General features: G+C 39.9%; 1 protein-coding gene across 2 annotated transcripts in view; it reads right to left on the bottom strand.

Moving 5' to 3' along the window:
* The window catches only part of LOC121628876 (guanine nucleotide exchange factor VAV3), a 106,257-nt gene that overhangs the window by 76,958 nt on the left and 15,645 nt on the right, over positions 1 to 13,654 (bottom strand). For both annotated transcript variants that reach the window (XM_041968253.1, XM_041968254.1), the window contains exon 2: positions 8,242 to 8,358. In XM_041968253.1, coding sequence (XP_041824187.1) covers positions 8,242 to 8,358 — 117 coding nt within the window. The remainder of the gene's footprint in view (positions 1 to 8,241; positions 8,359 to 13,654) is intronic.

Below are 13,654 nucleotides of genomic sequence, written 5' to 3'. Positions count from 1 at the left end.
TCATGCATTCTGTCTTATTCTCTTATTGCGTTTTCTCTTTAATTTCTTTTATTTCTTTTTAAAGTTAGTTTTAAATGTAATTTTAATGCTTCTTCTGGACACTGCTGTAAAGCATTTAATGTCTTATGTAAAGCACTTTGAACTGTCCTGTGTATGAAATGTGCTATATAAATAAACTTGCCCTGCCTTATCATAGTTACACATCACACCTTTGGATATTGGCATTTTCCACAATAAATTATGATATTTTTGTTTTAAAAGCAAAGATCTCAATGTTCTTTCTACAGAACATCTAAAAAATAATAATTCCATCATTGTATCGATGTATCGATGTACTGGTGTATCAATAGATCAGTGTTGAATGATGTATTGTTACACCTCCATTCATTCATTCATTTATTTTTATTTGCCAGGGACCACACACAAAAAACATTCATCTCAGAGTAGAAAAGATAAATTGTACCAAATATAGCCACCAGTTCATTTCTCGAGTTCATCCCAGGGAGGGTAAACAAATAATATTTGTTATCATAGTATAAAGAGAAACTACAGGACAGCCTGACTTGATCCAAATGGTAACAAAATCCACCAAGAGGAGCCTCTTAAGCTGACTGTCACATCTTTTTTGCTTGAGCTGTAAAATTTGACATGAACAACCAACGCTGACTCATTTTTTCCAAACGCTGAGAAAACTGTCCATCATGGGACTGTGAGTCTGGACAGTTCATGTCAGCACTTTGCTTCTATTTTGAATCCAGCTAAAATTAGCAGTATAATAGACGTTAGAAATGTATTCATGCCCTGTCAGGAGTTTCCATGGCAGCATTTATTTTAGTACAAGTCACAACCAAGGATACTCGAGGCTTTTGTTTCATCACAAGAGGGTACTTGGAGCTTACTGACAACTACAACTACAACTTCAGGGTGTATGGGTTTGAACATTGTCTCTACAGAAGTCTGAAAGTAAATGATGCGTTCTTATACGAGATCTATGAGAGGATAAGTTTGATGTATTAGCTTTAATTGATAGAAAAGCTATCAGCTGGATATTATGGCGCTTGGTTGTCTCTAAATACTTAAAAACCACAACCCTGATGCTCTGATGCACTTCCTCTCTCTCTGCCAGGTGTGTATAAGTGTGTGTGCGTATATACCCTGTACAGCCAAGTTTCCCTTTTCCCTAAAGAGCCTACAAACCCTCACATGTCTACTAGACAGATGTGCAAACCAGATGTTGTTGCTTTGCGTAGATAGTTGCGCATACAGACCTGCTGCATTCGTCTCTGTTTTCTTACTGCTGCGATGTTGAGTAGATGCTGTTTGAATAATCAACAATCCACAGCTGTTAGTCAGAAGCATTTGTAATATCATGACTTCTAACACAGGCTCTATTTTTGAGTCTGGTTATGTTTAATAATGACGCTTTCTTTGATGCTCCTTCGCAGGTTTTAAGAACCTTAAGATTTAGAAACCAAGAGATTTCCAGAACCTTTTTCTCAAAAAGACTATCAAGACTATCAAACGAACTCTAAAATAAACAGACACAGCCGATGTTTAATTCATGAGCAGTCCGGCAGCTATTTTTAAAACAAAGGGGGAGAAAAAAAAGCAAATTGCAGTGGGACTGACGATGAATGGCAGCTTTGCCCATTCCCTTCTCTCTTCACTCCATTAGCCTCTACAGAGCCAGCCGAGCGAGGATTACCCTCCAGCTCGCAGTCTGTTTTCAGTATGTTAGATTCACTCTGTGCAAAGTGGAATTCAAAGGGGGGGTCATCAAAGTGCCTTACTACAGCCAAGTCAAGTCAGTGGAGGGAAATGAGGGCAAGGTCATGTAACACAGACCTGGTCAGAGAAAAGGAAATCCTAATTGGACTGAGAAATTGGACTCTAAAACAGTTTCTCAAGTATTGATTTCCATCCATTTAGTGGCAGGAATAGCTAATAAACTCAGCATTGAGTAGTAATTTAATTTTATACTCAAAACCTGGGGAAATTTTTAAAGAAAAAACCATTAGTTTGTTTTGTTTTGTTTGTTTGTTTTTTTGTTGTTGTTTTTTTTTTTTTTTTTTGCATTTTTTCAGTTAGAGGAAAAGTTTTCTTCTCTATATTCTACAAAGCTAAAAATGTATTGAAACAGAAATAAAATGCTGTAATTGGTTATTATATTAGGTCAGAATATGGTGGAAAAAACATGGCTCCATCCTGTCATGTATCAACGGTTCAGGCTGCTGGTGATTTAATGTTGTGGGGGTTATTTTCATGACCCACTTTGGGCCCCTTAGTACCAATGTGTCATGGTTTAAACACCACAGCCTACCCGAGTTCTGCTGCTGACCATGTCCATCACTTTATGACCACAGTGTAGCATCTTCTGACGGTACACCATGCTCTTCATCTAGCATGTCTAACTTTACCTACAATGTCATCTTGAATCTCTGACCAGATTGATTTAATTTGAACAGAAAAAATATATTTCCAGGTAAACATAGTTAATGTTCTGAATGTAAAAGGGGTGCAACCCTGTACTAGCAAGGTAGAGGAAACCCTTTTCACACTTTTAAAGGATGGAAAGCTGATACTATGGTTTAAAAGGTTACAAAAAAAAGGTCAAAAGTTTACTAAATTAACCTGCAGGCATCTGCTTTATCAAATTATGTTTAAGAACTTCAAATAGAAACAGTGCAGCTACTAAAGCCCTGCAGATAACCTGCGCTTTTTAAACCTCTAGCTGTTGTTCCACTCTAAGCTATGAGGCTGTTACTCATGCAAGCATACTGTATTTGCTTCAGGACATGAAAGAAGCATTGATCTTCTCAGCAATAAATCAGCGCGTAGGGGTTTAAATTCAAATCTTAAAAAAAAAGAGTATGGATGCAAAATCCTCAAAATGAGGGAATCTGCTCTTCACTCTAACTTTTCTGTTTGTCCTCTGTGCTTCCCAGAGCAAGGATAAAGATTCATATTTGCATATGCACCAAGTCATTCAGTGAAGATATGTCCTGGCTCAAAGAGAGAAACTTGCCAGCGGACAAAAGTGTTTTAATTATAAATGACTTAATGAAAAGATGCGTTAATTCTCTCAGCTGCTTAATTCAGCAGAGTGCACCAGCAGAGATAAAAATGTGAATCTAAAGCCTTTCTCATTTTCCTTCTCTACTGCTTCTAGGATTATATCTCTTTCCATAAGATCTGTTAAAAATGCATTACTAATAATTCACTGGCATCCTTTTGTGAGTCACACGAATAAGAAAAACATTTTTCACTGGATACAAGCCAGTTAGCCATCTTCCAGTTTCAATTACAGTGTGAGATTCAAACCCCACAGAGGATCAGATGGTTTCACTCATTTTGTCCTGAACGATGAGCCGAGACGATCAGATCAAACTGAGAAATGGTTTCAACTGGTCAAAGTTCTGGCTTAAGAAAGAAAAGTTTCTCAATGAACGTTGAACTGCGGACAAACACGCAACAGTTTTACAGGCCTGAATTACACAAGCTGTCAGTCTTTCATAAGCCTTTCTCTGGAAGAGTGTTGCCACCTGACCTGCGGGTTTGCCGTGAAAAGGGAAGTTCACAAGCAAAGACGCAACTTCCATTTATGACAACCATGCAGCTGTTTTAGAGGCCACTAAGAAGATTTGATCTTCTCCATTCTAATAGCATTCAAGCGTGTTAAATAAAACCATATGTAGGCTGTAGCTTTTTTTAGTAGCTCTAATAGCCAAGTTTCCCTTCCAAGGTGTCACGTATTTAATGGAAGATACAAAGAAAAAATCATCCTTTGAACTCTGCTACATCAAAATGATTTGGGATATATAAGCAAATGCTTTGATACAGGAATCTCCAATCCTGGCCCTTGAGGGCTTGTATCCTGCAGGTTTTAGAAGTTTCCCTGCTGTAGCACATCTGATTCAGACTCAGACTTGTGACGAGCTTGACATCAAGCTCTAGACAAGTCTGCTAATTGGCCATTGGTTTGAATGAGTTGTGTTGCAGCAGAAAAACTTCTAAAACCTGCAGCACTGCAGTGCTCGAGGACCAGGATTGAGGAGCCTTGCTTTAAAATATGGTGTTATCTCAGGTGTATTAAGGAGTGCTGTAAGCTAACCTGAGTTATTTATGAATGTTTTTTTTAGATTAGATTAGATTCAACTTTATTGTCATTACACATGTACAAGTACAATGCAACGAAACACAGTTTGGCATCTAACCAGAAGTGCAATAAGCAACAAGTGCAAGATATATATTATATACAGTATGTGCAAATGACTGTACAGTATGTACAAATGTGCAATGTACAAAAGCAAAAAAAGTGATTATCACAGTATGATGATTTAAGTACTATGAGCATAATATACAGATGGATATGTGTATTAATGTACATCAGTATTTACAAGTCTTTATGTAACTTAGTCACTAGTGCAGTGGACATTGAAATAGTGCAAAGTAATGAACAGGAGTCTAACTAAATAAACAGTGAAGTGGAAAGGCTAGTGGAATGTTCAGTACATAGTACTCGGTCAGGTCGGGGGGTGTGTGATGGGACGTAGTGTGGTATGGGGTCAGTCAGTGGGGGGCAGAGTTCAGCAACGAGACAGCTCTGGGGAAGAAGCTGTTCCTCAGCCTGCTGGTCTTTGTCCTGAGGCTTCTGAAGCGCCTGCCAGACGGCAGGAGTGCAAACAGTCCATGTGCAGGGTGGGATGAGTCTTTGAGGATGCTGCGAGCTCGACGCAGACAGCGTTTCCTCTGGACTTCCTCGAGGGCTGGAAGTGGAGATCCTGTGATGCGTTGGGCAGTTTTCACCACCCGCTGCAGCACCTTGCGATCTGCGACAGAGCAGTTCCCATACCAGACCGTGACACAGCTGGTCAGGATGCTCTCAATCGCACAGCGGTAAAAGTTCACCAGGATGGCTGAAGACAGGTGGTGTTTCTTCAGCGTCCTCAGGAAGAAGAGGCGCTGGTGAGCCTTCTTCGCAAGGCTGGAGGTGTTGGTGGTCCAATTCAGGTTCTCCGAGATGTGGATCCCCAGGAACTTGAAGCTGGAGACACGTTCAACTGCCATCCCGTCGATGTGGATGGGGTCATGTGTGCCTCCTCTCTCCCTCCTGAAGTCCACGATGAGCTCCTTGGTTTTCTTTGTGTTAAGGAGCAGGTGATTGTCTGCGCACCACGTGGCCAGGTGCTGAACCTCCTCCCTGTAGGCCGACTCATCGTTGTTGCTGATGAGGCCGATCACCGTGGTGTCGTCAGCAAACTTGATGATGGAGTTGGATCCATGTACAGGCCTGCAGTCGTGGGTGAAGAGAGAATACAGGAATGGGCTCAGCACACAGCCCTGCGGTACGCCTGTGTTGAGTGTGATGGTGGAGGAGCAGGTGTTGCCTGACCTAACATGCTGAGGTCTGTTGGTCAGAAAGTCCTTTATCCAGAAGCAAAGGGGGGTGGTGATGCCCAAGTCTCCAAGTTTAGTGATTAACCTGGAGGGTCTGACAGTGTTGAATGCTGAGCTGAAGTCAACAAACAGCATCCGTGCGTATGTATTGGTATTGTCCAGATGTGTGAGCACAGAGTGCAGCGCTGTGGAGACTGTGTAAATGCCTGTGCAATATTAATATTGTGCATTTTGATATATTATCGATATATCATAACAATAATACATTTACGAATCTCCATGAGGTAAATTAAAAATAATTAATATATTTAGCAACCCTCCTTGATATCAGTTACTTGACCCAAGTGTGTCCAACTCCAGTTATCGAGAGCTGCAATCCTGCAGGTTTTAGATGTCTCCCCGATCCAACACACGTGATTCAAATCAAATGGCATCTTAACATCCAAAACCTGCAGGACAGCAGCCCTTGAGGACTGACTTTGGACACTACTGACTTAACCCTTTGAGTCCTGTGTCTATTTTTAAGCCCTTTGCTCAAAAATTGAATACTCATAATGTAATAAGTATAACTCTGCAATAGGGCTGAATGATTAATCAATTTTAAATTGAGATCAAAATTTAAAACATTGCAAATAACAAATCGCAAAGAGCTCGATTAATTTTTGACGGCTTTACAAATCCACTTAGTTCAGCCATAATTCCTGTCGTCTTTCTTGTGTGACAGTCATTTAAACATTTTTAAATCCTAGGTATGCTCAGCTGTGAAGCCACTTCATATTTTCAAACCTCATTGAGAACTAAATTTTAATAATAGAAACATCTATGACAAAAAAACGCAGACTATTTTACTGAGTTTATTCACTTTAAATATTAAAGTTTAGACCTCAGATAACATGTTGATGTTAAGAATATTGGACCCACATTTAAGCCATAATATGACTCATAAATTACTACAATAACAGTAGATTCAGCTTATTCAACAGACTCCGTGATGGACATGAAGTTCTGAGAATAACACCAGTGTTTCCATCTTCACCTCCCAGGGAGAGTTTAAAAATACATATTTTTTTCTGATTTTCAGGTGGCTGAAGCAACATTTTCTGACACGAGTTTTCTGTCTACAGGTTGGAGTGTACACGCACTGGGCTGAAACTCCTCCACCATGTGCAATATAGACTATGTAGAGAGAAATGACATGCTATGGTGTAAATAAGATAAATAACATCAGACTGTTTAGTTTTTATTACAAGGACAAAGTATAAACCTCTTCTAGAGAAAACATAACCTTCAAGTTACATCTCACAGTTAGTAAGTGAAGCTGTTCATTACATCCTTGTTCACATATGGACGTCATCTCATGTGGCAATCCTCCACCTCATATAATAAATGTATTTATCTTTGAACATTGAACAGAAGCTGAAAATTAAAAAATTGAATTGTGAATCAACTTTTGTCAGAAAAAATCATAATTCAAAATTTTTTTTTCCCAAAAATCTTTCAGGCCTATTCTGCAACCACAAGATCTATGTGAATACTTCTGGAGTTATATTAAAGAAAACACATGTTAGATTTGTTGTATAGATGATGATAAATATCAGTATATATGGTGCAGGGAAAAAACGAATGTGATGGCACATAGCACAAATGTAAAAAGTTTCTGGCTTGCATTAAAGAAAAAAGAATATATATCAATCAATATGAATATCCCTTTGGAATGATGCTGCTGTATCTCTAAACTTCTATTAAATGATAAAACAATATGTGAACAGTACTTCTGCTAAGACCAACTCTGTATTAAAAACCTCTCTTATTTTCTACATCCCTTTATCAGACAGTTCAGCAATGTTAGCACAGTTTGGTACCATCTGGACCTCAATATATATACAATAATTTTACGCTTTTACATAACATATATAGTTATTTATTTAATTCATACTTCAACATAACATCCCCTGGGATTATTGGTTGGTCAAAATTGTGCCTGCTAAGAATGCTGGAATGCTTATTATGGACAGGCTTATTAGTGCAAAGCAAAATCCCCACACAAGAAAGAACAAGAGGCATAAATGATGTCTTGTGTTGGGCAGGGTTCGCTTTCATAATCACATTCTAATAATGGCCACAAAAATGCTGACACAAATGGATTTTCCAGGGTGAAGTCACCAAATCAAAGTTTGTCTTTCTCTGAAGCACCTCCGCACATTTTAAGGCATAAATACGTCGGTAGCCTGCAGCTCTTTCTCACTGCTCAAGGCTGCAATTTCTAATTAAACCTCCTGGGAAGTTCTTGAGGAGCAGCGGCGGTCTTGTCAGAGAGCTCCAGACACTTTCACAGTCCTGCAAAGCAAAGACTAACAGCCTGAATAAAAGTAATGAACCTGGGGCCATACTTTTAAGCCTTTGTAGAGTCTGCATGCTGAGCCATTTTCACTTTAACAGGAGAAATAGATTTGATTACTGAGTCATGCTGTTGATTTTCAGCATTTAGCTGAAGAGTTCAGATTTGTGAAGAACATTGTGATAAAAATGTGTTACACATTGATTCATTATCCAGCAAATACAACCCAGAAATTACTGAAGGTGTTCTAAGAATACAGAGAACCCCACATTATCTAAAAAATCAGCCTTATATTCATAAATCTTCTGATAAGAAGCACAGGTGCAGGATTTTATTATAACTTCAAATCCAAGTCACAGAGTAAGCACTCATAAATAATTTTGAGTCTTTCTCTTACCTCTCTTCAAAAACAAGAGGGGACATAAAAACAACATCTGTCAAACTCAGAACAGCAAAGAAAGAAAAGGTACATGCAGGTTAACGCTACCAGAAACCAAAGTTCTTACCTTTACAAAGTTCCTGACATCAAAAAGGTCAAAGGCGTCAAACAGGTCACTTTTCTTCATCCCGAATACCTCGCTGCATGCCGCTAGGAAGGTCCTGATATTCTTCAGGCACAGGAACTGTGTCAAGAGGACAGAAATGCTTTATTTTTGAGTGAATCACCAATTCATAAAGGCAGCATCAAATGCACAAATAATATGGGTCATTATCTTTTATTCTCCTGTATTAATCTATGTTACCAAGGCTTTTTCACCTCGGCTCTGTAATCAGGCCGCACAGCTGAGGATGCTGGAGAATAACAGCTCAAAAACACAGATGGATCAGAGCGTATTGGCCTCATTAGAGCATCTTTATTCATTAATATGTTGCTTCCTGTTGAAATAGGACAGAGATTTGGGGTGTAACCAGAAAATGAGGTAGAAAAACATATTATTTACACTTCCTAGTACAGTATGTTGTCACAGCTAAAACACTATTCTGAAAGAAATAATGTAGTAGAATTATGGAGTCACCGCACTTGATCAATGTTTATTCCGCCTTTATATTTTGTAAAAATAAATGAATAAAATTTTAAAAGAAAAAAGTTCATTCCTATAATAGGGATTTTTTGTAATATATATCTATGTATATATATTTTTTTTATTTTATTATTTTTTTTTTTACTCTTCCCTCACCCACCCTCCCATCTCCCCTGGGTAGGCTGGATATCTGTACATCTTAAGCTCAGGTCCTCTGGGAGCTTGAGGGGCCTACGCGGTGTCTTAGCTGTTCCTAGGACTGATCTCTTCTGGGTGGAGATGTCTGTTTCTTCAGGTATCTGTTGGAGCCTCTTCTCCAGTGTTGGGGACATGAACCCCCAGTTCTCCAATGAATGAATGAATGAATGAATGAATGAACGAACGAACGAACGAACGAACGAACTAACGAATGAATTTATTGTCACTGCACAACAATTACAATTATATATATTAAGCAATTAGAAGATGCTGTTACTTAAAGATGGCATTGCTGCTGACAGCATTTTAGAAGTCTTATGGCCTGCGGTATGAAGCTGTCCCTGAGCCTGGTGGTGCGGGCTTGAATGCTGCAACTCGATTGGACGGACCACTGTTGAATGGTCCGCGCCACTGGTCCATGACACTTCAATATCTATCTATAGGAAGGCAGCAGCAGAACTGAGGTGTGAGATCAGATTTCCCAAAAGGAGATCGAGGGAGGGCCTTATAGGTGTTTGCGTAAAGGGTGTAAACATGATCGAATGTGTTCTTGCCACGCGTAGAACAGCTGATGTGTTGGTGGTATCTTGGCAGGACTTTCCTTAGGTTGTTAAAATCCCCAGCTACAATAAACACAGCCTTCGGCCATGAAGTCTCTGCCCTGTCAATAACTTCAAACAGATCTTCCATGGCCTCGTTGGTATCAGCGTGCGGCGGAACATACACCACTGTAATGACAACCAATGTGAACTCACGCAAAAGATAATAAGGCCGGCATCTGATTATGACGTGATCCAGGTCAGTAGTACAGCCCGTAGAAATAATTCCCACATCTGAGCACAACTTGTTGTTCACTATGAAACAGACACCACCTGGTATGGTATGACCACTGGTATTACTGTTGCCTTCACCTTCCAGGCTTTCTCCAGTCCTTCCTTGAGTCCTTGGTATTTCTCCAGCTTTTCGTGTTCCTTTTTTCCTGATATTTCCATCGTTAGGGATGTTACATTGATCAATACGGCTTTCTTTTGCTGCTTATCTATGATCACAATGTCCAGTTGGTTGGCCACCATCATTTTGTTGGTCTGTATCAGGAAGTCCCACAGGATCTTCAACCTCTCATTCTCCACCACCATGGGAGGTGTCTCCCATTGTGATCTAGGGGTTTCCAGTCCATATCCTGCACAGATGTTTCTGTACACTATGCCGGCTCCTTGGTTATGGTGTTCTATGTATTCTTTACCTGCCAGTATCTTGCACCGTGCTGTGAGGTGCTGGATTGTTGCAGGGGCCTCTTCGCACAGCCTGCACCTGGGGTCCTGCCTGGTGTGGTAGATCTGGGCCACGATTGCCCTAGTACTCAAGGCTTGCTCCTGTGCTGCCAAGATTAGCACCTCTGTGCTGTCCTTCAGTTCAGCCCTCTTTAGACATTGGTAGGACTTGTTCATAACTGCCACTTCCAATATCTGTGCCCATGCAGGGGCTTGTCCTCCTATGATGGTTGCTCCACTTCACTCTCCTCCAGGTTCCATTGCCTGAGGTATTTAGTGAGTGCTTCATCCATTGGGGACATCTTCCTGATGTATTCATGGAGCTTGGATGTTTCATCTTAGATAGTGGCCCTGATGCTAACTAGACCTCGTCCTCCTTCTTTGTGCTGAGTGTATAGTTTCTGGACACTGGATTTGAGGTGGGACCCTACATGCATGGTGAACAGCTTCCATGTTTTAACATCTGAGGTCTGAACTTCCTCGCTAGGGTATCTGATCACTGGCAGGGCATTGCTGTTAATTGCCCGGATCTTGTTCTTGCCACTGAGCTTACTTTTGAGGACATGCAGATATGTGGCTGTGGAAGCTTTCCTTGTGGCTTCTTCGCAGTTGCCGTTTGCTTGTAGCATGCCAAGGTACTTGTAGCTCTCCTCAACATCCACAAGCAAAATCTCAGTTAAGTTTTATATTTATGTTTCTTTTGGAATTGGAGATTAAAAAAAATTAAAAATGGTCCATTGACAAATTTCTATCCTGCAAAAGTGATCTGTCAAATGCTGAACAAGATGACTGATAAAAATGGTTGTTTCATTACCGAAATCCATGTCTTCATTAATTAAAAAGAATGTTTTGTTTTTGGTTTATGATTCCATTGTTTCCTCCACTGGATATAAAACACAACAAAACAATTGTAGATATTTATTTTGGTTCATTGGACAAAGCCAGAGTGTTCATCTCCTAAATAAATTAGCACTCTGTCAGATCTGTGTTTTTTACTAAATAAAAAAAAGGCTAAAAAAAAATATTAAACTTCCACCACTGGTGGTGATTTAATCATTTTTGTCAGGGTTGTAGCACTAAAACTCAGTGGTTGGTAAATTGTGAAACAAAACAATGGGACATTATGAAAGCTCAGACTGAGTCATGGACTCATTTCAATGTGGGGTTACACTTTTATTGGCAGGATCAGAGCAGCATATTGCAAAGACAAGTGAAAACAAAGAGCGAGAGAGGGCTTCTGCAGCTAACACACTGTGAGCTTAATTACAGCCGAGTTGCACCCTGACAACATTTAGTCGATAAGCCTCTATGCAAATAACAGAGAAAACTTACTGAGGATGCAATTTCTTCCCCATCTGCAACCCAAATCTCTTGCTAATGATCTGAATGGCACTCAATCCAGAAACTATTTATCCAGATTATGATCCCCACCCCTCCCACCTCCTACTGCTGCTGCCATGGAGCTGAGAAAGGTTTCTGAGGTGATTAACATTCATCATGAAGAGCTCACCACTGCAGACAGAGAGTGAATGTGAAAGTGTCAACATAATAGAGTTAACCAACACGCAGCATCCACGACTTCCTGTCAGATGGAACAATAACTGATAGTGCTGAGAGATGTTGCAGGAAGTGATGTGTTTTGGCCACATCACTGTGCTCCATAGCACTGGAAAGGGTCTGGCAGATGACCTCATCCAAGGGTGTGTCCATGCATTCTTTTTTCTGGTTGCACCCATGGCCGAGCTCTACATATTTCTGTACTTAAAACTGCGGTGTTAATGTAACACAGCAGAGGATAATATGGGGCAACAAAGAGAAAGAGAGAGGGAGGAGTATGCTGTTGCACATTAGAGAATCTGAGAACCCATCGGCCACGGTCGAATAGCTATGTCTGCAGACAACGGCTCATTCTTCAAGGTGTTTAGTGCAGCCAGCAAATATCTGAATTACCATGACAGAAAACTTCATTTTATGTGCATCAAACATTGTTTGAGTACAGATAAATATGAACAAAATATACATGTCTTGTGCATTTTTTTGCACATTTTGCATAACCATACATGCATGTATCTGTTTGTAGAGACAGATGCAGCCATGCATCTGAAGTTGCACGCTGCTGTTGCTGATGTGTGAGCAGTTGTACAGCTGTGTAGCAATGCGCCACGCAGCTATAAACAAGTTCTTAATGAGGTTTCCTTTTATGTTGAGCCTTTCTGTGCCAACCCGTTGAAACATTAAATGTTTGGGGTTTAATTAATGTGGTTAGACTACAATTACTTCTCACACGCATTTGACAAGTTGCAGACATGAATCCGCACAGCACTGACACCTCAATGTGTCAAGTGTTGAACCTGACTGTATATTTTAAGAAGGTCCAAGTGGTGAAAATAGAAACAAAGCAATAAACTGCAATAGCAACTAAGTAATGAACAAATGCAACACTGAATGCAACCAGGATTAAGAAGCTTTTGTTGGTTGGTGGTGGGTTGGAGAGCTCCCTGTTTCTCATCGCTTTCATTGAGCCTGAAAACGTCAAAAGTGCTGAAATTATTTGTTTCCACAGGTTGGCTCCACATTTTTTTTTTTTCTTCTTTAAAAACATGTCTTCAGCATGCCTCTTTTCTTTAAAAGTATCATTTTTCCTTTGGCAGTAAATAACCACTTACATGTTTAGTTTCAACATGAGGGCTTTTTGTTTAGTTTAATTTTTGTTAGTTTTTTTATGTTTTTTTCCATTCAATTCTGCAGCACCAAGAAACAGATCAAAGTAAATTAAATTAATTAAGAAAATATAAAACAAACTCATAGTAAATATATTAGAATAAAAATTAAATACAATAGCTAGCCTTCTTATAGTGGAAGGAACTCAAGAAGGAGAAAGATTTTAAAAGGGATGGTGAAGTTGCCAGCTTTCTCCTCGACAAGTAAGTCAACGGTACTGCCTAAAATAGCCGAAACTTTTTTCATTCGGTTTTGTTAGACAGTGTTGCTTGTTACCATGGGCAGCAACGCAGTAGATCCTGCTAACACACACCAGCCTTGTTGGTACAGAAGTGAATGTTGACGTGGTTTCAGTCGCTTTCATAGTCATGGTAAAAGCAGCATTCAGTCGCGGTAAATCCAGACTAAAAGCCGGTGGGAAGGCTTTATAAGCTGGTTGTTACTGTGACAAAAAGCCGGTGTTGCGTTGAGGCCAGTTTCCCCATCAAGACCCATTCCCCCATGAGAACCATTCTTCCTTCTAAACACAGAGGAACCATATCAGGCACTTTGATGGGACGCAGTTGGCAATAATTATGTAATCACAAATCTCTTCACCTGAGTGAAAACTCTATTAACTGTCAGATGAAATCAGTTCATCTGTGTTGTCGAGGCTTTTTGAGATACTTCGGCTACTGTTGTTGCAATACCGGTTTGACAAAGTGAGA

The sequence above is a fragment of the Melanotaenia boesemani genome, chromosome 18, assembly GCF_017639745.1.
Source record: "Melanotaenia boesemani isolate fMelBoe1 chromosome 18, fMelBoe1.pri, whole genome shotgun sequence".
Taxonomy (NCBI): domain Eukaryota; kingdom Metazoa; phylum Chordata; class Actinopteri; order Atheriniformes; family Melanotaeniidae; genus Melanotaenia; species Melanotaenia boesemani.
Note: the sequence above shows the minus strand (reverse complement) of the source record. Positions and strands in the feature narration are given on the sequence as shown.